Genomic DNA, 23927 nt, shown 5'->3' with positions numbered 1-23927 from the left:
GTCTATAAAGAAGACCTTAGAGTCCCTGTAAAAGTTGTAAGCTTGAAGAGAGGACTGATACGTCCGGTACCAGACAACATTCAGAACTCGAACCACTTCCCTCCTGGTTAATTGACTTGCTACATGTGAGGAGGTGAGTATTCTACATTGAGAGGCTGAGCCTGTTCCTGTTCGTCAAGAATGTTATGAAAAGGTCATTGCACCTTGAGGAACATGAAGCCACCTTTAAAACACGTTACTGAAAGTGTACCTCCTTAAAGAGAGCAAAACTAGCTAAGGAACCCTCGCAAAGTAATGATAGGGCTTTGCAGCGGAACACGCACAACAAGTACACTGTTGTGTTGAAGAAAAGTTATACTCATAGTACTGCATAGAGAAACTTAAGAATAACGTCTTCTTTGTACACATTCCACCGCCTAAACAACTTCTCATTTTGTATACTGCAAAACGTTACCCGGCCTAGCTAACTTACTGAACCTGTGTTCAATGTGAACATGTAGGAGACTAGGTGTACCCTGACGACCGTTTCAGACACATATAACGTGAATACTTCGTTGTGCGTGTTCGCAGCACGCCCATCATTACTTGAACGAGGCGCACGTTGCTTAGTTTTGCTCACTTAAGGGAGATAGTATTACACTTTGTAACGATGCGTAATTAAAGTCGGCTTCAGTACGCTTGCCTGTAAAACGTGTGCATGAACCTTATACTAACATCTCTTGACAACAGGACAACAGCTCAGCATCTTCAAGTGTAGAACCTTCCTACCCAGCATGTAGACAAGTACTACTTACCAGAGTGGAAGAAGGTTACGAGTTCATTAATGGTGTCTGTGTACCGGAACGTATCAGTCTGTCTTTCAAGCTTACACTGACATACAATGGATTCTAAGGTCTTCTTATAACGAGGAATAGTACCAACTTAACAAGTGTTATTAGCAGTTCCACATACGTGTACTAGTCGATCATCTACCATTGAAGTAGAGCTCGTAACTAGAGTCAGCGCACAGTAATGACGTAAGTACATGTTGTATAGTACATAAGAACCAATGGTTGTAATACTTCTTTTATGGTCCACGTGTTTGTGAGATCATTTGAGAAACATGCGTCTTGGGTTGACCACAACTCCGTACATGCTACCATATACTCTAGATCGGAGCCCTCTGCGTCATGTCAGGAAGACAACGTGCCGTGTGTTCCCACAAGGTCTTTGTAAATAGGATGTTCCATACAGTTATATTTTTTGATCAGGATTTTTTTTATTTTCTTAAAAATTTGTGTGTTCGATCTGTGTATTTATGTCTTTTTGTATCATGTCCAATCTGTATGTTTTATTTGTTTGTTAGGAAGAAAGATCATCCAGTGGACTTGGAAACTTATGAAGATCATCTCCCTTCCGTTCAGGTTTCACCCATTTAAGGGTCTTGTAAAAAAACAGGGATCCAAAAAAAAGTACGAAAGTTTAATTTATTTTTTTGGGAGATTATCCCATCACATGGTAAATAAAGAAGGTGAAATTTTTGATGGTGAAATAACCGGGGTGTACGGTTGTATATAAAAAGATGGAAAAAAAAATTTACTGAATGTTGTAAAACTTATCGGTGACCAAGCTATCGTCAGAACATTCGGGAAGAAAAATAGCTTTAACATAGAAACTTTTTCAAACAGGTCAAGTCTGAATACACCGGCATAACCAGTGTCACCGTTATTTAACATAGCAAAAAATCCAACCGCTTATTTACCCATGTGAATGGGATACATATCCATCCATAGTGAGATAAAATCCTGAACCACAACATTGATTGAACAAAAAACGTTTTTTTTTTTTTTTTTTTTTAAAAAGTCACTGCGGGATAGTGAGAAGGGATGTTCGATGAAAGATGTACATCACATGGCATATGGATCACCATTTAACATAAAATCTGAACTTATCAAAAAAAAAAAAAAAAAAAAAAAAAAAAAAAAAAATTTCTTACTTCCTTATAGTAAACCTAAATAAAAGTTAGTCACACTAAAAGAGTTAATAAATCGGAATTCTATGGTACATAAAGTAAGACCTAAATAAATAAGAAAGATAAAAGAGATGAGAGAGAACTTTGGGGATAGAAAGTATCTTAGATCTAAGAAAGACTTTTTTTTCTTTACACGTTACCTGTAAAGAAGAAAATCTTCTCCGTTATCATTTGAATGTTCACAATAATGTCAAGGATTATCAATGTCAGCTGTGTGGACTTCAGTTCGAGACAATGATCAAGTTGCGTGATCATTACTGCCATCATGTAGAACATGCAGAGTACCTGGCTACCATTATGAAGATATACCAGTGCCATCACTGTAGTAAACTCTTTGTACGCAGAACCAACTGTGTGAAGCATGTACGATCTCATATGAATCTACCTCGGAGACCCAAAGGTCCTCGACCTAATAACCAACAAAACCTCAAAGAGGAAGACGAGAATGAAGATCTAACGAAACCTAACATAGGTCGTGTTGTACGCACAGCTAGCAATAACCGAGTAGTAGATGTTGATGAGTATGATCATTTCCTAAGTAAGAATAACTCTGCTGGTGCTAATGATGAAGATGATGATCTGTACATGGGAGGGGATGACCATTCTTATGATGAGGATAGCACACAAGCCACCTCGGACTCGAAGAACTTTAACAATCAACAAGGATCAGGAGGCAACTACTATCAACAATTCAATAACTATTATTGTAACAAGTCCGGTGAGGGTGCAAATGAAAATCAACAGCAAATGTATCAACAAAACAACCAGTACAATCAGTCAGGTAACAATCAAAACTATGATGGGTTTAATAATATGATGGTCAATCAGAATGGAAACCAAGCTCCCCCACAGACAGGACAAATACCAATCAGTTCATTACCTTTTGCAAACACAAGCAATAATATCCAGGCGTATGGTCCTGTCGAGATTGAACATCATGATATAGAAGACCTTATTATAACAAGTAAACCAAGGGATGATGATTCTAACCCAGCACCATTCCATTGCTATGTTTGTAAGAAGAAATATCGACACAAGAAACAATTAGTGAGACATTTCCAAGTGAATCACACAAATGATTATGACCGTGTGATCTGTGACATTTGTAACAAAGAGTTTACACACAAATCTTCTCTCGTGGAACACAAACTATTACACTTGCCGCCCAAACACGAATGTCCAGTGTGTCAGAAACGATTCAATCGCAAGTATTCGCTCAAACGACATATGTTACTACACAAGGGAGAACGACCATTCCATTGTACCCAATGTTCCGCGTCTTTCAATCATAAGAAATCCCTGGAAATCCACTTGTTGAAACATCAGGGCATTCTCCCGTTCGAGTGTAACATATGTAACAAGCGTTATGTAGACAAGGGAACACTGAGTCGGCATTACCTGGTGCATTCCGGAGAAAGGAAGTTCGTATGTCATCTGTGTGATCTACGCTTCTCACAGAAGATACATCTGAGTAAACATTACCTTACGCATGATGAAATAGAGAAGAAGTTAATACTGGACTGTCATGTGTGTGGTAAGAAGTTTTACACCAAGTTCAACTTTAGTCGTCATCTCGAGACACATAATAAGAAGAGAAGTGTTAAGTGTGACATGTGTGACAAGACATTCAAGTTTGAGAACGGGTTCCAACGACATCTGGAGAAAGGAAAATGTAAAGGCAAGACAGCAACTATGAAACGATCTGGAAGTAGAAAGCAAAGAAGGAAGAAGAAGGCGCAAGTAACAAGTGATGAGGAGACAAGTGAAGATTCTATGATTGTGAGGAAGCGAAGGAAACAGAAGAAAATGAAAAAGAAGAGAAGGAAGAAGAGGAAGCATGTGACATCAAGTGAGGAGGAAGAGGAGGAGGAGGATTATGATGAAGAAGAAGGAGAGGGAGAGGAATTACCACTGGAAATCAAAGCAGAAGCAGAGGAGAATAATGAGGTGGAGGAAGAGGAGAGGGATGTGAAGAATGTAGCGCATATTAATCCTGACTATAGCGAGAACTTTGACTCGGAAGTAGAAGAGTTGTCTAGTAACAAGAGACTCAAAGTGAAGAGTGAAATGTCTACTGGTGCTCCATTTAGTCATGCACAGTTCAGTGAGGCTCCAGCACCACATGCTATATCAGAAGCATACAATGAGGATCAATATATTGTACCTAACATCATACAGACACAACAGTTCACTATGGGGCAGCAATTCCCTGCACAAGTAGAACCATTCTCATCTAATCCTAACTTTAGTGAGCAACATGCTGCTCTATCTACAGATTGGACAGCTTGAACTAGCAGATGTTAACACGGAGTATTCTGTTTATCAGATGACAATTCGTTTTTCAACAATCAAACCTTCACATGTGGCAGTACCTACTGTTATTAGGTAGCAATTAGTATTGTTTTATTTTCTATCTCGAATTGGGATCGAATATGATAAATTGGGATTGATGTTTTTCTTCTCAGTCTAGAAAAGCAATAGCATATTAGCATCTAGATTGACCTCGGCCCATGTTTTTAGACCGAGTTAAAACCATTTCATCCTGCCTGATTCTTAGGGTCTTAGCTTTAAATAGTGTTACTTAATTTGTACATCTGGAAATCCGTTGCTTTATTTTGACTTTAGGGCTATAGATTATTTATTGAACTTTGTAGTAGTGTTTTTACCTATTTATTAAAATAAAAATGATTGTACTTAATATTTATTGAGTAGTGTAAAGTGTTACTCGCAAGCTTGATATTATTTGGATAGTTGCACAAGTATTCACCAATGTTGGAAGGTATCAGCTTTAGAGTAGGTAGGTAGTGCGCCTGCGCCAATGCAAAGGACTATGATAAAAAGAACCATTTTCCAATGGATATTGGATAACAATTCAGAAAATGGCCTCCTCTCATAAACTTCATATGCTAATCTCATTTAATGTAACTTAGCTAGACTTTCCTTTTTTTAAGCACTCTTTTAAATTGCACACTTTAAACTACTATCTTCCTTTATCTGTTCAGTTTCCATGATAGAAATTTTATCCAAATCTCCTAGGTATTAAAACATAATAAAACACTTACCCAATCATTCCTCAATCCTCATCATGAACATGAATGCAATAATAACGAAAAATATTTGTGGTGTTTGAAACTTCAACTTTCATTCAATTCTACGGAGGCTGGGCGATGTTAATGTGAGGAGGCTCGTATCTAGTCACCGAATAGAACAGAGGGTGAAATGAATTCCAACTACTTATTTTACTTCAATTATATTATCGAACAGTTTGTCCGACTTTGACAAAATTTAACTGTTCACATTTTGGACCCCATTTGGGTCTTTTAGGGATCCTGTAAAGGGCCCCGACAATCTTTCTTACTATAATCTAGTCATATTTTACTAGTTGAAACTTTGACGCAACTCGTGTCTTTTTATGTACACCGCCTAGCAACTAATACCCCCTTGGAATATGAGGATTGTACATTTTTGGAATCCTGATCCAATTCATTTCAATTTTTTTGCTTCTCTCTGGAAAGTTTGCAAAATGTTTGTTGGTTGGTGTTGTTTCTAATGTGAAATGAAAGTTGAAGCTAGTGAATAGTGACTTTGAGTTTCATACTAAATAGGTATTATTCCAATATATTTGTTTCAATTCCATGATGTTCGAATAAAAATGTTTCTCGTCATGTATGATCTGGGCTCATTCGTGAAAAGTGATGGAACATCACATCACATCCCTTTCAGGAATAGACCCCTGATATCTTAATGTTCAAGTGTTGTTTACTAAGATACCAAGTTAAGTATTTTCTTGTCATAAATAGTTTTGTCTTTAGCCACAGTAACTGGCGTGGCGATATCTAAAAGGCAAGACTTTATGGTGATTTTTGCCTCTGTAGGTTCAAGTTTTTAATTCATCTTTTGTAAATTGTATTTTATCTTCATACAAATAGTTACCAAAAACCCCTTTCCTTTTTGTATTCAAATAGCTTTCATTTTAGCCCTTTCTCTTTTTTTATATATATAATTAATAGCAACTTATTTTGCAAATAAATCAAGTAATTGATTAAAAAATATTTACTGTCCTACTTTTACTCTTTTTCGTGCTTCTCTAGCATCGTCACTCTAAATTTTTTTCTCTAAAATCGCATGAATAGCTTCGCACATTGCGACTAGTGTTATAACATTCAATATTCCCTTCGGACTATCGTAAACAAATTATGTCAAAACTCAAAAGCTCATAGCATCGCAATATACGACTATAGGACTTTCTGTATTTCCTCGTATGCTGACACATATGAAATGCTTGGTTCATAATGACACTTGGGAAGTTCTAGTTAATGATACCTATTCCTAATAACGAGTGTCCCTTTGAACTACTTTAATAAGGACGTTTCTTACAATATCCATGTTACAATAGATCCAGTGTTCAGGGTGTTGGGAAAATTTCGACTAAAATTTGCCATTTCGTTCTGAGGAAGTTACGTTGCTTGATTTTTTTATTATTATAATTATTATTTTTCGTTATTATTTATTGTATTATTTTTTGGCCTAATTTCATTCAAATCGGACTGACTGTTTGAGAGTTATCGCGAAACGAACGAACAGACATACTAAATGCGATGTTGTTAAGTTAACGAGTTTTTTTTTTTTTTTTTTACCGCCTATTTTTAGTCAGGCTACTCGTTGAAATTTCGTGCCCATCTCTCCTCTCCCCTCTCACTCACTATACGAACCCTCTCTGTTCCCCAACAGTGTTGGTCTGCTGCATGCAAACATCTAATTTAAAACATAAATTTCACAACCCAAAATATTGGTTTTACATTTTTCATAAACTCTTTTGGAAGTACTTACTCATTATTCTCGTAACTATCGAGAAGTTAAGTTTTAAAACAAGGAATATTAAAATATTATTTCCCTTTCCTTAACGGAAATCTAATAGATATTTAAAGACTATAGATACCTACCTATCTATTGTAAACGTCACGTCATAATTATTGTCCAAGCTCAAGTTAATTTATTAGCCTTTTATCTTCCGATTTAATAATGATAGGGCTAATAATTACCTTGCTATTAGCGAAAAGTTAGCAACTTTGTACATAATTATCCACAAAAATGTACCTAATTATGTTCAACGTAGGTAGTATAGATTTCAGATACAATAAAACACAAATCTGGAGCGAAGCGACGGATTTCGGCTAGTTATCGAATAAAAAATCGTAGGCAACTCTGAACTTTCGCTCTTCTTATTTTCTTCTTACTGTTCTTCTTCTCCATTTGCTTGACATGCATTTGATTGTTGATTATTAACACGGAAGGAAACCTACTTCCCAAATCTGGAGCGAAGCGACGGATTTCGGCTAGTTATCGAATAAAAAATCGTAGGCAACTCTGAACTTTCGCTCTTCTTATTTTCTTCTTCTCCATTTGCTTGACATGCATTTGATTGTTGATTATTAACACGGAAGGAAACCTACTTCCCCTCCTAACTTTCTACCGGGTCCAAATCAATATCCTGTATACTCTCATCCCTCCTAATATCCCTATTCACTTTCCTCCCCAGTACACTCGCATAGCGTGTTCCACATATACCCTTGGGTTCTGCCACTTTGATACATACATGAGCTACTTCCCACCTAACTTTCTACCGGGTCCAAATCAATATCCTGTATACTCTCATCCCTCCTAATATCTCTATTCACTTTCCTCCCCATTACACTCGCATAGCGTGTTCCACATATACCCTTGGGTTCTGCCACTTTGATACATACATGAAATTCCTGTAGTACCGTACCTGCCTGTATGTCACAGCTAGATACTATGCATTTCCCTAGCTTAGCATAACATGGGGCCTCGGATACCTGCATACGTTTAGTAGGGGAGCCTAGACTTTGTTCAATATCCCGAATACCTGTGACCAGGGCTTTGAGTTCAGGAGGCGTGAGAGAACTGGCGTGATCCGAACCTTTCCAGCTCTTGTCCAGAGTGAAATGTTTCTCTATGATCTGGGGAACAGAAGAAATCAGATGGTCACCTAACCGGATAATTCAACTTTGCGGGAACTTGGTATCCAGATTGGTGACAATCACTTGCTGCTGGCTTTTCGACACCTTCTACGGAGGCTGGGCGATGTTAATGTGAGGAGGCTCGTATCTAGTCACCGAATAGAACAGAGGGTGAAATGAATTCCAACTACTTATTTTACTTCAATTATATTATCGAACAGTTTGTCCGACTTTGACAAAATTTAACTGTTCACATTTTGGACCCCATTTGGGTCTTTTAGGGATCCTGTAAAGGGCCCCAAGGGCAGCCTATCTATCTCTTACCTGAGCGCCCATAGCTACAGCAGCATAACACACATGTACACCATTCTCATGTCCTGAATATCCAATAGGAGTGTGTATTACTCTTACCTGAGCGCCCATAGCTACAGCAGCATAACACACATGTACACCATTCTCATGTCCTGAATATCCAATAGGAATGTCAGGATAGCGAGATCTCAATGTGTGTATTACATTGAGGTTGATATCATGGTATGGGGTAGGATAGGCAGATACACAGTGGAGGATGGATAGGTTAGAATGGTATTGCTTTACAGTGGGGTATGGGGTAGGATAGGCAGATACACAGTGGAGGATGGATAGGTTAGAATGATATTGCTTTACAGTGGTGTAGATATTATCCACGTGCTCGATACTAGGTAACATTCCTGCGAAATACAAGACAGAACGAGAATACCTCTCATCAGATGGGTGAGAACAAGTAGCAGGTAGGTACAGTACATAATCCTAAATCCCGCCATTTACGATGAGTTTCATCGCATGAAATAATCTCATCAGATCAGCTGATGCGATAAATCTCATGTTGAGTGGCAGGCTCTAGGCCAGGGGATTGTAGATATCAGAAAAAGGGGCCCCCGATGTCCGATCGATCCTAAAATCTAACTAGAAGCTATTTGTGTGTCAAACGTGTCTGCCGAGATGTCATCGAAATCAGACGAACATAATTACATAATTATATGATCGAAACATACATACGTATATTATGCCGGTCATACACGCTCAGACCGCCGCGCCGGTACGTGTGTAACTTGACACCGAGAGGTTTCTCAAATGGTCTGATTGTCTGAAGCTTTTTACTACACACTTTCCGAAGCGACGGTCTATCGGTCTTAGATACCTACTTTAGCTCGAATCTCGGATACCTATTTTAATATAAATACGTACGTACCTATACTAAAGGAAAATACCTACACTTTTGTAGGTATACATATTTATATTTCGTGAAGGCATTTGATTGGTCAATTTTGACTTGAGACTGATCTAAGAACGATCATTCTTGTTCATAAATACGAGTGTTAGACTTTACAGTGGTGTAGATATTATCCACGTGCTCGATACTAGGTAACATTCCTGCGAAATACAAGGCAGAACGAGAGTACCTCTCATCAGGTGGGTGAGAACAAGTAGCAGGTAGGTACAGTACATAATCCTAAATCCCGCCATTTACGATGAGTTTCATCGCATGAAATAATCTCATCAGATCAGCTGATGCGATAAATCTCATCTTGAGTGGCAGGCTCTAGGGGATTGTAGATATCAGAAAAAGGGCCCCCGATGTCCGATCGATCCTAAAATCTAACTAGAAGATATTTGTGTGTCGAACGTGTCTGCCGAGATGTTATCGAAATCAGACGAACATAATTATATGATCTAAACATAGGTACATAATTATATTATGCCGGTCATACACGCTCAGACCGCCGCGCCGGTACGTGTGTGACATGACACCGAGAGGCGAGAGGTTTCTCAAATGGTCTGATTGTCTGAAGCTTTTTACTACACACGTTCCGACGCGACGGTCTATCGGTCTTAGATACCTACTTTAGCTCGAATCTCGAATACCTATTTTAATATAAATACGTACCTATACTAAAGGAAAATACCTACACACTTGTAGGTATACATTTTTATATTTCGTGAAAATTGAAAGCAAAATGCTGTGTGCTTTTCACGAGGTCGAGGGGTCGAACTTTCTGTTCCTATCATTTCTCACTACTTGCGCAGCACTTCATTTGAAATAAAATGGGGGAAAAAAGTAAAAATGAATAAGCCTATCCGATCTTAGACACCTACTTTAGCTCGAATCTCGGATACCTATTTTAATATAAATACGTACGTACCTATACTAAAGGAAAATACCTACACTTTTGTAGGTATACATATTTATATTTCGTGAAAATTGAAAGCAAAATGCTGTGTGCTTTTCACGAGGTCGAGCGGTCGAACTTTCTGTTCCTATCATTTCTCATTACTTGCGCAGCACTCCATTTGAAATAAAATGGGGGAAAAAGTAAAAATTAATAAGCCTATCAAAATTGAAAGCAAAATGCTGTGTGCTTTTCACGAGGTCGAGCGGTCGAACTTTCTGTTCCTATCATTTCTCATTACTTGCGCAGCACTTCATTTGAAATAAAATGGGGGAAAAAGTAAAAATTAATAAGCCTATCCAAAAAGCAGATTTTTTTTCTGTCGCATTCGCATTTTTATAAAATTCACCCCCTTTGCAGTTTTTCTCGGCTAATTTCCCCCCTTTTTACTTTTTTTTTGTAAAGATAAAAAAACTTGAATGGGAAATGAATAATAATGGAGTGAGAGTGAGGAAGAGGAGTGAGTGACATAGGGCAACAACGCCGCAGACGCACTACTTCTTGTTTTCGAGGGGAGAGAGTAAATGGAAAAAATATTCAACTCATCAGTGACGGCGCTACATTTCGCCATCTTATTTTAAGCAAGGCCCGTGACGAAAATTTCAACCCGTCCGCACCACGTCGATTAAAACAGATTTACACTTCAAGCTTCCTTTTTGTCAGCCTAGTTAGCTTGCAGGTTGTAAGCACTAGGTTGCGGGTTCGATTCCTGCCCGGGATGGATTTTATCCTGGTCAGATTAGGTTCGTTCTCGGTTCTCGGAACGGCTGGCGTTCGGACGATAAGGCCTTAGCAGTTACAGTCCCCACCATAAAAACTCAAGAAAAAAGTTTTTTTTTTTTCAAACTACATATATATTATAACGTTGGACGTAATATACCTAGGTACCTATAGATGGGATTTTTGACGGCAAAAGTCCTTAAACTTACTTCAGTGTTATTTGTGACGTGATATTGGATTTATCAAAGGAAACATCAGGAGGACCTCCTCTATTGACATCAGGTGTGGGTGTTCGGACGATAAGGCCTTAGCAGTTACAGTCCCCACCATAAAAACTCAAGAAAAAAGTTTTTTTTTTCAAACTACATACGAGTAGATATAACGTTATGTTGGACGTAATATACCTAGGTACCTATAGATGAGATTTTTGACGGCAAAAGTCCTTACAACGTCGCTTCCTGTGATCAAAACAAATTAATAATCTCGATACCTACACAATATACATATTATGTACCTAATTATCAGGAGGAATGAATAAACTTACCTGTTGATATGATCAGAGGTTTCTGTTTAGAAGCTGCATATTTTATGAGGGGTATATTGTTCGAATCTCCAGAACCGATTTTGATAAATGGAACATTCGCTGACAGTAAGAAATCGAAGGAAACCTAAAAAATGGAAAAAATTAATGAGAAAAGTTGAGCGTATAATTTTTTCGAACATTTGAGGAGTCGACACTGGTCTCATTTTTACTTTTTTACTTTCTATTACCCTTACGTATAGGGAACCTATACAAGGTAATGAGAAAGTATTGCAATCGGTCCAAAGAATTCTATACTGACCTGATCCATAGCGGACGCAGTGAACATGATGTCTACTTGATCAGCACAGTGCTGAAGCATGACATATTCCTCCTGACTGAATTCTATACTGACCTGATCCATAGCGGACGCAGTGAACATGATGTCTACTTGATCAGCACAGTGCTGAAGCATGACATATTCCTCCTGACTGAATTCTATACTGACCTGATCCATAGCGGACGCAGTGAACATGATGTCTACTTGATCAGCACAGTGCTGAAGCATGACATATTCCTCCTGACTGAATTCTATACTGACCTGATCCATAGCGGACGCAGTGAACATGATGTCTACTTGATCAGCACAGTGCTGAAGCATGACATATTCCTCCTGACTGAATTCTATACTGACCTGATCCATAGCGGACGCAGTGAACATGATGTCTACTTGATCAGCACAGTGCTGAAGCATGACATATTCCTCCTGACTGAATTCTATACTGACCTGATCCATAGCGGACGCAGTGAACATGATGTCTACTTGATCAGCACAGTGCTGAAGCATGACATATTCCTCCTGACTGAATTCTATACTGACCTGATCCATAGCGGACGCAGTGAACATGATGTCTACTTGATCAGCACAGTGCTGAAGCATGACATATTCCTCCTGACTGAATTCTATACTGACCTGATCCATAGCGGACGCAGTGAACATGATGTCTACTTGATCAGCACAGTGCTGAAGCATGACATATTCCTCCTGACTGAATTCTATACTGACCTGATCCATAGCGGACGCAGTGAACATGATGTCTACTTGATCAGCACAGTGCTGAAGCATGACATATTCCTCCTGACTGAATTCTATACTGACCTGATCCATAGCGGACGCAGTGAACATGATGTCTACTTGATCAGCACAGTGCTGAAGCATGACATATTCCTCCTGACTGAATTCTATACTGACCTGATCCATAGCGGACGCAGTGAACATGATGTCTACTTGATCAGCACAGTGCTGAAGCATGACATATTCCTCCTGACTGAATTCTATACTGACCTGATCCATAGCGGACGCAGTGAACATGATGTCTACTTGATCAGCACAGTGCTGAAGCATGACATATTCCTCCTGACTGAATTCTATACTGACCTGATCCATAGCGGACGCAGTGAACATGATGTCTACTTGATCAGCACAGTGCTGAAGCATGACATATTCCTCCTGACTGAATTCTATACTGACCTGATCCATAGCGGACGCAGTGAACATGATGTCTACTTGATCAGCACAGTGCTGAAGCATGACATATTCCTCCTGACTGAATTCTATACTGACCTGATCCATAGCGGACGCAGTGAACATGATGTCTACTTGATCAGCACAGTGCTGAAGCATGACATATTCCTCCTGACTGAATTCTATACTGACCTGATCCATAGCGGACGCAGTGAACATGATGTCTACTTGATCAGCACAGTGCTGAAGCATGACATATTCCTCCTGACTGAATTCTATACTGACCTGATCCATAGCGGACGCAGTGAACATGATGTCTACTTGATCAGCACAGTGCTGAAGCATGACATATTCCTCCTGACTGAATTCTATACTGACCTGATCCATAGCGGACGCAGTGAACATGATGTCTACTTGATCAGCACAGTGCTGAAGCATGACATATTCCTCCTGACTGAATTCTATACTGACCTGATCCATAGCGGACGCAGTGAACATGATGTCTACTTGATCAGCACAGTGCTGAAGCATGACATATTCCTCCTGACTGAATTCTATACTGACCTGATCCATAGCGGACGCAGTGAACATGATGTCTACTTGATCAGCACACTGCTGAAGCATGACATATTCCTCCTGACTGAATTCTAGATGCTGCTTGTGTTGGCCGTATGTGTTAGCCCAGGCGTGAGGGGAGAGATAAGGTCTGTCTAGTGCAGACTGAGTGAACTTGGTAGATAGACAAGATTTCTGAAACTTGACACAGTCAGCGCCACATTCCTGTGAGGGATATCGGAATTATGTACATAACTAGTAATTAGTAATTCAGAAAACTGTAGAATTCACTCGAGAAAAGGGCCCTCTAAGGTCCAATCAAGCCCAAAATTCAATTTCCTTTGTGTTCAACATACCAAAATTTCCTAAAAATCGGGCGACCCGTTCGGGAGTTATTTTGGAACAAACAGACAGGCAGACTTGCACACAAATTAATTGCTAAATCGTCGAGTTAAAACTTGGGATTTACTTCGTTCATTCAAACTTCTTCCACCTACCTTTGCCTTGATGATCATCTGCTTAGCAATCTCCACGTCTCCCTGATGATTCTGTCCTATCTCCGCTATTATGAAACATGGCTGACCATCTCCTAGTCTGACGCCATTATCCAATCGCATTGTACGCGGTACCAACTCATTCTCTTCCATAACCAAATCCTCGTTCGTTATTAAACTCTTCTTATAAACCACTGAACCTTTGCTCGCTGAATGTGATAAATCCACAGCAAAAGCAAAATAAACGCCCGTTCAAAATCACTTCGAAGTACCGAGGCTTGCTGACGATCGAAACTCGTCCAGATTCGAATATTTCCAACGGAAAACGGTCCGATATTGTTCAACACGGTCCTAAAACTTGGCAATCTTGGAATTTCACTTCTCAACCCTTAGTAAATTCACCAGCAAAGCTCTAATGTTTACAAAACACAGATGATATGAGACCATGTGCTTTTGAAGCGAGTATTGTATTGATTGTAGCGAAAATGGGGGGAGGAAGAGGGAGGGGGAAATTTTAACCTGTGAGTTGTGTGGAAGGAGGAGGTTGTCCTTCCAACGAGGGGAAATGCTTCCATTTTCAAATTCGTAAGAGGGAGGGAAACCGTTATCTTCTACCATGGTAAATCGCGGTTTTTTGATCTTCGGCTTTTTGTAACTTGGAGTCGCTTTTTCGCGCTAAATTAGATAAGTATCGTACGAATCGAGTTCCTGTAACCTGTAACTGAATTATTTAAATTTTTTATTTAATATTGCTGGGATTCGAACCACAGTCCCCTCAATCATGAATCGACCAATGCCTTTAGTAACTGTACCACCGGAATGGTATTCTATAAAGTACAATCACTTCTACAAATGGAAAAGAAAACTCGAAAGTCAGTTTAGAAAACATATAACATTTGATAATTTATTTCCGATTCGGGTAGTTATCATCTTATAACGGTCCGTTGTGATTTAGTTTCTTGCTTTTTCAGATGAATGAATTAAGTTGGTGTTACTCTGATGTCTACCGAAGTAACTCGGCAAGGACCTTAGGTCTTCTTTTTCAAACCGGAAAACTTCATGCCCAGCAATGGATTCGCTTGTTTTTTCTGCAAAGAAAGAAAACAAGTTTGGTAAATACTAAAAGTAGGTACCACTGAAAATAAGCGCCAGCTTTACCATCTCAGGTTAGGTACGAGTGTCTCTGGATTGAAATCAATACAAATTTTTACCAAATATCAAATACTTGTTTGGGTCCATCTGGAATGAACCAAATCTCGAGATAACTCACAGTGGTAGAGGCGCCCTCCTGTTTACTAGGCGCTATAACACAGAGGCACGTACGAGGTCTAAATAATATACAAAGGCCTAATTGAGGGGTATATCAAATACTTGTTTGGGTCCATCTGGAATGAACCAAATCTCGAGATAACTCACAGTGGTAGAGGCGCCCTCCTGTTTACTAGGCACTATAACACAGAGGCACGTACGAGGTCTAAATAATATACAAAGGCCTAATTTGTTTCCATAGATACTGCCATGGCAACCAAATAGTTGACAGGGTTTAGATTTTTTCACATTCTCAGATTTTGAAATATCGACCTGCTCCAGCTCCACGTTTGACTAACTCACACTAACTTCATTTTGAGATAATTGGAGTCAAAGTCTAGGAGTGGCACTTGAGTGTTGTGGGTTAGCCCACCTTACCACCATCATAACTTTGTAACTACAGCTGATATCGTTATAATTCATCTACCAGCTCCACGTTTGTAAATTTTATTGCTGAAAATATAAGAAGTTTCTTGTTTCTGAGTTTTGACATCAAAATCTTGATTCTTTCAACTACTTGTTTGGGTCCATCTGGAATGAACCAAATCTCGAGATAACTCACAGTGGTAGAGGCGCCCTCCTGTTTACTAAGCGAGTGTATTGACCACCACTATAACACAGAGGCAATGACCACTATAACACAGAGGCACGTACGACGTCTAAATAATATACAAAGGCCTAAATGAGGGGCCAAGAGGTTAAACGGACTAACTCACACTAACTTCATTTTGAGATAATTGGAGTCAAAGTCTAGGAGTGGCACTTGAGTGTTGTGGGTTAGCCCACCTTACCCATCTTCATAACTTTGTAACTACAACTGATATCGTTATAATTCATCTACCAGCAGATAGAGGGCGTTTCGGGCTGTGGGTTAGTCCAAAAAACTGAAAAAATCCAAAAATGTGGGTTAGTCCGGTTTACCTCTTGGCCCCTCAAATATGAGGATGTCTATAAAAGAAGAAACACTTTTCAAGATAATCTTCTTTCTCTTCTAATCTTAAATGATAGAGGGCGTTTCGGGCTGTGGGTTAGTCCAAAAACTGAAAAAATCCAAAAATGTGGGTTAGTCCGGTTTACCTCTTGGCCCCTCAAATTATGAGGATGTCTATAAAAGAAGAAACACTTTTCAAGATAATCTTCTTTCTCTTCTAATCTTAAAGACCTCCTGATATATTGGTAGCGGTAAATACTTACGTTATACGCATTCTCAGCCGTCTGTCTCTTGGCTTTGTACTTCTTCTTGGCCACCACCTCACTCATGGACTTGCTCCGTTTCTTATACTCCTCGTATTGCTTGTTATATTCTTCGTCTGTGATCGGCTCGGTTCGTACATCCTCGTCTCCATCATCTTCTATACGAGCAATGCACAGTTCAGTGAGGCTCCAGCACCACATGCTATATCAGAAGCATACAATGAGGATCAATATATTGTACCTAACATCATACAGACACAACAGTTCACTATGGGGCAGCAATTCCCTGCACAAGTAGAACCATTCTCATCTAATCCAAACTTTAGTGAGCAACATGCTGCTTTATCTACAGATTGGACAGCTTGAACTAGCAGATGTTAACACTGTTTATCAGATGACAATTCGTTTTTCAACAATCAAACCTTCACATGTGGCAGTACCTACTTAACGCCTTGTCATGACGCAATGTCTCCAGATCTGTCGGGTTGTCTTCGAAATAGTTCTGGGGAATACGAGAATTGTTAGATGGATAATTTTTTAAATGTGTAGGTGATCAGAAAGAGATTTCTTTCCAAGAGGATTGATGAAATTTAAACTCAACGATGAGACGATAAGATGAGACTTCATCTTATCGTTTTGAAATCGAAGAGAGAAGGAGGACAGGATAGAAGAAAGCTAGCAGTTCCGATGAAAAACAAAAACCTCATCCTCATTAAGTTTGTCCCGGGCGGAATTGAAACCGCGACCTCGCGCTTACAAGGTGGACACTAACTATTCATTCATCGAACAACCAAGTTATCAAATGAATTACTTGTATTCTAATTTCTAATGCTGTACTAAATGTACAGCTCTGTGAGTACCTACTGTTATTAGGTAGCAATTAGTATTGTTTTATTTTCTATCTCGAATTGGGATCGAATATGATAAATTGGGATTGATGTTTATCTTCTCAGTCTAGAAAAGCAATAGCATATTAGCATCTAGATTGACCTCGGCCCATGTTTTTAAACCGAGTTAAAACCATTTCATCCTGCCTGATTCTTAGGGTCTTAGCTTTAAATAGTATTACTTAATTTGTACATCTGGAAATCCGTTGCTTTATTTTGACTTTAGGGCTATAGATTATTTATTGAACTTTGTAGTAGTGTTTTTACCTATTTATTAAAATAAAAATGATTGTACTTAATATTTATTGAATAGTGTAAAGTGTTACTCGCAAGCTTGATATTATTTGGATAGTTGCACAAGTATTCACCAATGTTGGAGGGTATCAGCTTTAGAGTAGGTAGGTAGTGTGCCTGCGCCAATGCAGAGGACTATGATAAAAAGAACCATTTTCCAATGGATATTGGATAACAATTCAGAAAATGGCCTCCTCTCATAAACTTCAATTATGTATTGTCATGTAGATAAGTACCTATTTTTGTAATTGAAGGGTGTTATTCAATAAGGGTCTTCTTCGCCTTTTCCCGTGTTCAGACGGGGTCGGCGTTTTTCGTCAGTCTCTCAATCAGCCCTGGTGTTATTACTTGGGCTGACTTTTGGTTTTGGCTACAAATATTTTACGAGTGGATTCACACTCAACATTTGCTGACACAAAGATACGATCTATTTTACAAATTACAAATACAAAACTTTGTGAATAACTGAGATTTCGACATTATTCTTTGTGGAACTGATTTTGAAATTTATTTGGCATTAGAAAACCAAAACCCATCTTATCGAAAAAGGCCCTTCTTGAGCAATAGTCTTCAAATCTCAAATGAGAGCCCATGTGTAAATGTCTTGAATGTAATTTAATGTTGTTAATAAGAGATTTTCTTCTATTGGGGGAAATACAAAGGTATATCACCAATTAAAAATTTGATGAGATTTCTATTATTATTGTTATTATCATCTATAATTAAATTTAATTCCTCAAAGAAGTTTGTTAAATTTTTGAAAGAAGGCGATCTGTATAGTCCAATGATTTCAACTGTTTTATTATTTATTAAACATTTTACTTTTATATGTTCGCAATTATTTAAATTCCTTATCTCACATTTTTCTAATGTAGTTATTCTTTTTGTTACATAAACCACAACTCCTCCATTTTTATTCAGGGTTTTCTCGCAGTAAAAAGCATTGAAATCTTTAATATTATAGGTAAAATCCCTTTTATTTGGATTGAATCCGCATTCTGTTAAAACTATAATATCTATTTTCTCTTTAAAAGAATCAAGAAAAATTACAAATTCTTCAAAGTTTGCGTTTAAACTGCTAATGTTTAGGTGGAAGATTGCCAAACCAGCTTCTTGTATAAATGTACATTGTTCTATAGATTGAAACCTTAAATTCTGTATAGGTGTATCATTTATACTTGCCAAGGTATTCATTAAAAAAAAAAAGAGAGAGAAAAAAAAAAAAAAAAAAACTGTCCAAGTCTAAAATTTTTTTCATTTGAAAGACATGAAAAGAAAAAAAAATCCCTAGGGAAAAAAATGTACATATTACCTACTTTGGAATTGCCTTCCCTTTAATAGAATATTCAAGGTGCTAGGTACTAAGACAAGGCATAGGTTTTTTATTTTATTCTCCTGTAGGTACCTACATAATATATATCTACATATCTTGTAGGTATAAAATGTTTCTGAAACACCCTGTGAACTGTAGAATTCACTCGAGAAAAGGGCCCTCTAAGGTCCAATCAAGCCCAAAATTCAATTTCCTTTGTGTTCAACATACCAAAATTTCCTAAAAATCGGGCGACCCGTTCGGGAGTTATTTTGGAACAAACAGACAGGCAGACTATTTCCTTTGTGTTCAACATACCAAAATTTCCTAAAAATCGGGCGACCCGTTCGGGAGTTATTTTGGAACAAACAGACAGGCAGACTTGCACACAAATTAATTGCTAAATCGTCGAGTTAAAACTTGGAATTTACTTCGTTCATTCAAACTTTTTCAACATACCAAAATTTCCTAAAAATCGGGCGACCCGTTCGGGAGTTATTTTGGAACAAACAGACAGGCAGACTTACACACAAATTATTTGCTAAATCGTCGAGTTAAAACTTGGAATTTACTTCGTTCATTCAAACTTCTTCCATCTACCTTTGCTTTGATGATCATCTGCTTAGCAATCTCCACGTCTCCCTGATGATTCTGTCCTATCTCCGCTATTATGAAACATGGCTGACCATCTCCTAGTCTGACGCCATTATCCAATCGCATTGTACGCGGTACCAACTCATTCTCTTCCATAACCAAATCCTCGTTCGTTATTAAACTCTTCTTATAAACCACTGAACCTTGCTCGCTGAATGTGATAAATCCACAGCAAAAGCAAAATAAACGCCCGTTCAAAATCACTCCGAAGTACCGAGGCTTGCTGACGATCGAAACTCGTCCAGATTCGAATATTTCCAACGGAAAACGGTCCGATATTGTTCATCACGGTCCTAAAACTTGGCAAATCTTGGAATTTCACTTCTCAACCCTTAGTGAATTCACCAGCAAAGCTCTAATGCTTACAAAACACAGATGATATGAGACCATGTGCTTTTGAAGCGAGTATTGTATTGATTGTAGCGAAAATGGGGGGAGGAAGAGGGAGGAGGAAATTTTATCCTATGAGTTGTGTGGAAGGGGGAGGAAGTCCTTCCAACGCGGGGAAATGCTTCCGTTTTTAAATTCGTAAGAGGGAGGGAAACCGTTATCTTCTACCATGGTAAATCGCGGTTTTTTGATCTTCGGCTTTTTGTAACTTGGAGTCGCTTTTTCGCGCTTAATTAGATAAGTATCGTACGAATCGAGTTCCTGTAATATGAGTTGTGTGGAAGGGGGAGGAAGTCCTTCCAACGCGGGGAAATGCTTCCGTTTTTAAATTCGTAAGAGGGAGGGAAACCGTTATGTTCTACCATGTTAAATCGCGGTTTTTTGATCTTCGGCTTTTTGTAACTTGGAGTCGCTTTTTCGCGCTTAATTAGATAAGTACAGTACGAATCGAGTTCCTGTAACTGAATTATTTAAAATTTTTATTTAATGTTGCTGGGATTCGAACCACAGTCCCCTCAATCATGAATCCAGCAATAACCGAGTAGTAGATGTTGATGAGTATGATCATTTCCTAAGTAAGAATAACTCTGCTGGTGCTAATGATGAAGATGATGATCTCTACATGGGAGGGGATGACCATTCTTATGATGAGGATAGCACACATGAATCCACCAATGCCTTTAGTAACTGTACCACCGGAATGGTATTCTGTAAAGTACTATCACTTCTACAAATGGAAAAGAAAACTCAAAAGTCAGTTTAAAAAACATATAATATTTCATAATTTATTTCCGATTCGGGTGGTTATCATCTAACGGTCCGTTGTGATTTAGTTTCTTGCTTTTTTAGATGAATGAATTGAGTTGATGTTACTCTGATGTCTACCGAAGTAACTCGGCAAGGACCTTATGTCTTCTTTTTCAAACCGGAAAACTTCATGCCCAGCAATGGATTCGCTTGTTTTTTCTGCGAAGAAAGAAAACAAGTTTGGTAAATACTAAAAGTAGGTATCACTGAAAATAAGCGCCATCTTTACCATCTCAGGTTAGGTACGAGTGTCTCTGGCAATAACCGAGTAGTAGATGTTGATGAGTATGATCATTTCCTAAGTAAGAATAACTCTGCTGGTGCTAATGATGAAGATGATGATCTGTACATGGGAGGGGATGACCATTCTTATGATGAGGATAGCACACAAGCCACCTCGGACTCAAAGAACTTTAACAATCAACAAGGATCAGGAGGCAACTACTATCAACAATTCAATAACTATTATTGTAACAAGTCCGGTGAGGGTGCTAATGAAAATCAACAGCAAATGTATCAACAAAACAACCAGTACAATCAGTCAGGTAACAATCAAAACTATGATGGGTTTAATAATATGATGGTCAATCAGAATGGAAACCAAGCTCCCCCACAGACAGGACAAATACCAATCAGTTCATTACCTTTTGCAAACACAAGCAATAATATCCAGGCGTATGGTCCTGTCGAGATTGAACATCATGATATAGAAGACCTTATTATAACAAGTAAACCAAGGGATGATGATTCTAACCCAGCACCATTCCATTGCTATGTTTGTAAGAAGAAATATCGACACAAGAAACAATTAGTGAGACATTTCCAAGTGAATCACACAAATGATTATGACCGTGTGATCTGTGACATTTGTAACAAAGAGTTTACACACAAATCTTCTCTCGTTGAACACAAACTATTACACTTGCCGCCCAAACACGAATGTCCAGTGTGTCAGAAACGATTCAATCGCAAGTATTCGCTCAAACGACATATGTTACTACACAAGGGAGAACGACCATTCCATTGTACCCAATGTTCCGCTTTGGGTCCATCTGGAATGAACCAAATCTCGAGATAACTCACAGTGGTAGAGGCGCCCTCCTGTTTACTAGGCGCTATAACACAGAGGTACGTACGACGTCTAAATAATATACAAAGGCCTAAATGAGGGGCCAAGAGGTAAAACGGACTAACCCACACTAACTTCATTTTGAGATAATTGGAGTCAAAGTCTAGGAGTGGCACTTGAGTGTTGTGGGTTAGCCCACCTTACCATCTTCATAACTTTGTAACTATACAGCTGATATCGTTATAATTCATCTACCAGCAGATAGAGGGCGTTTCGGGCTGTGGGTTAGTCCAAAAAACTGAAAAAATCCAAAAATGTGGATTAGTCCGGTTTACCTCTTGGCCCCTCAAATATGAGGATGTCTATAAAAGAAGAAACATTTTTCAAGATAATCTTCTTTCTCTTCTAATTTTAAAGCCACTTGTTGAAACATCAGGGCATTCTCCCGTTCGAGTGTAACATATGTAACAAGCGTTATGTAGACAAGGGAACACTGAGTCGGCATTACCTGGTGCATTCCGGAGAAAGGAAGTTCGTATGTCATCTGTGTGATCTACGCTTCTCACAGAAGATACATCTGAGTAAACATTACCTTACGCATGATGAAATAGAGAAGAAGTTAATACTGGACTGTCATGTGTGTGGTAAGAAGTTTTACACCAAGTTCAACTTTAGTCGTCATCTCGAGACACATAATAAGAAGAGAAGTGTTAAGTGTGACATGTGTGACAAGACATTCAAGTTTGAGAACGGGTTCCAACGACATCTGGAGGAAACATGGAAAAAAATTCCTGTCTGATTACCTATTTTGTTTTTTGAATAGAGTTGAAATGCCAAGTGAGCAAATTTTTTTCAGAGTAAACAGGGTACAGGGAGCAATTTGATTGATACCTATATTACAGGTACTTTGGCTGGGTATTTATTTTGTTCTTTTTGTATTTGGATGCTAGCACTTACATACTTTAGGGAATGAACCATCATGACTGCTACCTACAATGTAAGCTGGGTAGATAGGTATCTACACTATCTACAAAGTAATATCCCTGAATGAACCCATGGGTTTATTGTCCAAAGTGAGTTGGTTTCAAATAGGTACTTTTTTTTTGTTCTGAAACCTACATTGAGATCTGGTCGTCATGTAGTTCAAACATTGCAGAATTCGAAATGCAAGTTCAAAGTTTTTATATCTGAATTCTGATGTTTGAAAAGAATTGTTTTTAATTGAGATTAAACATGGAAAAAATTCCTGTCTGATTACCTATTTTGTTTTTTGAATAGAGTTGAAATGCCAAGTGAGCAAATTTTTTTCAGAGTAAACAGGGTACAGGGAGCAATTTGATTGATACCTATATTACAGGTACTTTGGCTGGGTATTTATTTTGTTCTTTTTGTATTTGGATGCTAGCACCTACCCACATTAGGGAATGAACTATTATGACTGCTACCTACAATGTAAGCTGGGTAGATAGGTATCTACACTATCTACAAAGTAATATCCCTGAATGAACCCATGGGTCTATTGTCTCATGTGAGTTGGTTTCAAATAGGTACTTTTTTTTTGTTCTGAAACCTACATTGAGATCTTGTCATCTGTGGTTTGATTCAGGTGATTCGTAGGGGTGTTGGTAGGCAATATTGTGGGTGCCTGTCTCACAGACACAGAAATTACGTATGTCTCTGTACTTGTGTTGAAGTCAAAGGATGTAGGTAATATTTAAAGTTCTATTAGCCCCTACCGATTAACACTCAGGGTTTAAACCCGTCCTTACGTGACAAATTGGGGTATGAATGGAACTCACTACTGGGTTGGTGTTCACATGTCATGGTTTGTCACATTTGTGAAAATAGAGATAGAGGTCTTAGATGTCAGGATAATATAAAAAAACCCTGTAAAAGGGAGAGACGTAAACGTGACTTCAGTGGTACAACTCACTGTTATCTGGAGTCTCTATTATACTCATACTAGTTACTCTTTGTAGTACCCAGTCTAGTTTTC

At 38.5% G+C, this 23927-nt stretch overlaps 3 protein-coding genes and 1 long non-coding RNA gene across 4 annotated transcripts; 2 read left to right on the top strand and 2 right to left on the bottom strand.

Annotated features, from left to right (window-relative positions):
• Window positions 1-2163: 2163 nt before the first annotated feature.
• On the top strand, window positions 2164-16952 carry LOC103520282 (zinc finger protein 652-B-like). The gene is made up of 2 exons (XM_008485369.3): window positions 2164-4120; window positions 16705-16952. Exons 1-2 carry the CDS (start codon window positions 2246-2248, stop codon window positions 16882-16884), a joined length of 2055 nt encoding a protein of 684 aa, XP_008483591.1. The 5' UTR covers window positions 2164-2245; the 3' UTR covers window positions 16885-16952.
• LOC103520284 (sialic acid synthase) lies at window positions 7161-19980 on the bottom strand. Its single transcript, XM_026831471.1, has 8 exons — window positions 19612-19980; window positions 13532-13747; window positions 11467-11590; window positions 9362-9405; window positions 8404-8583; window positions 7624-7992; window positions 7461-7472; window positions 7161-7310 (listed from the first exon to the last, which is right to left on the bottom strand). Exons 1-6 carry the CDS (start codon window positions 19759-19761, stop codon window positions 7624-7626), a joined length of 1083 nt encoding a protein of 360 aa, XP_026687272.1. The 5' UTR covers window positions 19762-19980; the 3' UTR covers window positions 7161-7310; window positions 7461-7472.
• On the bottom strand, window positions 14890-16688 carry LOC103520281. The gene is made up of 2 exons (XR_541938.2): window positions 16519-16688; window positions 14890-15104 (listed from the first exon to the last, which is right to left on the bottom strand). It is a non-coding gene; the product is annotated as an uncharacterized LOC103520281 (long non-coding RNA).
• A 193-nt stretch (window positions 19981-20173) lies between the features above and the next one.
• Window positions 20174-22730, top strand: LOC103520283 (zinc finger protein 776-like). Its single transcript, XM_026831470.1, has 5 exons — window positions 20174-20193; window positions 20566-20738; window positions 21105-21908; window positions 21948-21990; window positions 22349-22730. Exons 1-5 carry the CDS (start codon window positions 20174-20176, stop codon window positions 22728-22730), a joined length of 1422 nt encoding a protein of 473 aa, XP_026687271.1.
• The last annotated feature ends 1197 nt before the right edge of the window (window positions 22731-23927 follow it).

This window comes from Diaphorina citri, unplaced genomic scaffold (genome assembly GCF_000475195.1).
Source record: "Diaphorina citri unplaced genomic scaffold, Diaci psyllid genome assembly version 1.1 scaffold3413, whole genome shotgun sequence".
Taxonomy (NCBI): domain Eukaryota; kingdom Metazoa; phylum Arthropoda; class Insecta; order Hemiptera; family Psyllidae; genus Diaphorina; species Diaphorina citri.
The sequence above is the reverse complement of the archived record's forward strand: the minus strand, read 5'-3'. Positions and strand labels throughout refer to the sequence as shown.

What these genes read in the sequence shown, in the direction of transcription:
- LOC103520283 (XM_026831470.1), top strand. Translation starts at nt 20,174, where the DNA reads ATGCTTCCGTTTTTAAATTC. An exon ending in TGAATCCACCAATGCCTTTA is followed by an intron (nt 20,739 to 21,104) that starts GTAACTGTACCA and finishes ATCTCAGGTTAG; the next exon opens with GTACGAGTGTCTCTGGCAAT. An exon ending in CTAGGCGCTATAACACAGAG is followed by an intron (nt 21,991 to 22,348) that starts GTACGTACGACG and finishes CTAATTTTAAAG; the next exon opens with CCACTTGTTGAAACATCAGG.
- LOC103520282 (XM_008485369.3), top strand. Translation starts at nt 2,246, where the DNA reads ATGATCAAGTTGCGTGATCATTACTGCCATCATGTAGAACATGCAGAG. An exon ending in GTCATGCACAGTTCAGTGAG is followed by an intron (nt 4,121 to 16,704) that starts GCTCCAGCACCA and finishes CAGTTCAGTGAG; the next exon opens with GCTCCAGCACCACATGCTAT.
- LOC103520284 (XM_026831471.1), bottom strand. Translation starts at nt 19,761, where the DNA reads ATGGAAGAGAATGAGTTGGTACCGCGTACAATGCGATTGGATAATGGC. An exon ending in ACCTCTGATCATATCAACAG is followed by an intron (nt 9,406 to 11,466) that starts GTAAGTTTATTC and finishes TGTATTTCGCAG; the next exon opens with GAATGTTACCTAGTATCGAG. An exon ending in TGGATAATATCTACACCACT is followed by an intron (nt 8,584 to 9,361) that starts GTAAAGTCTAAC and finishes CCCACTGTAAAG; the next exon opens with CAATACCATTCTAACCTATC.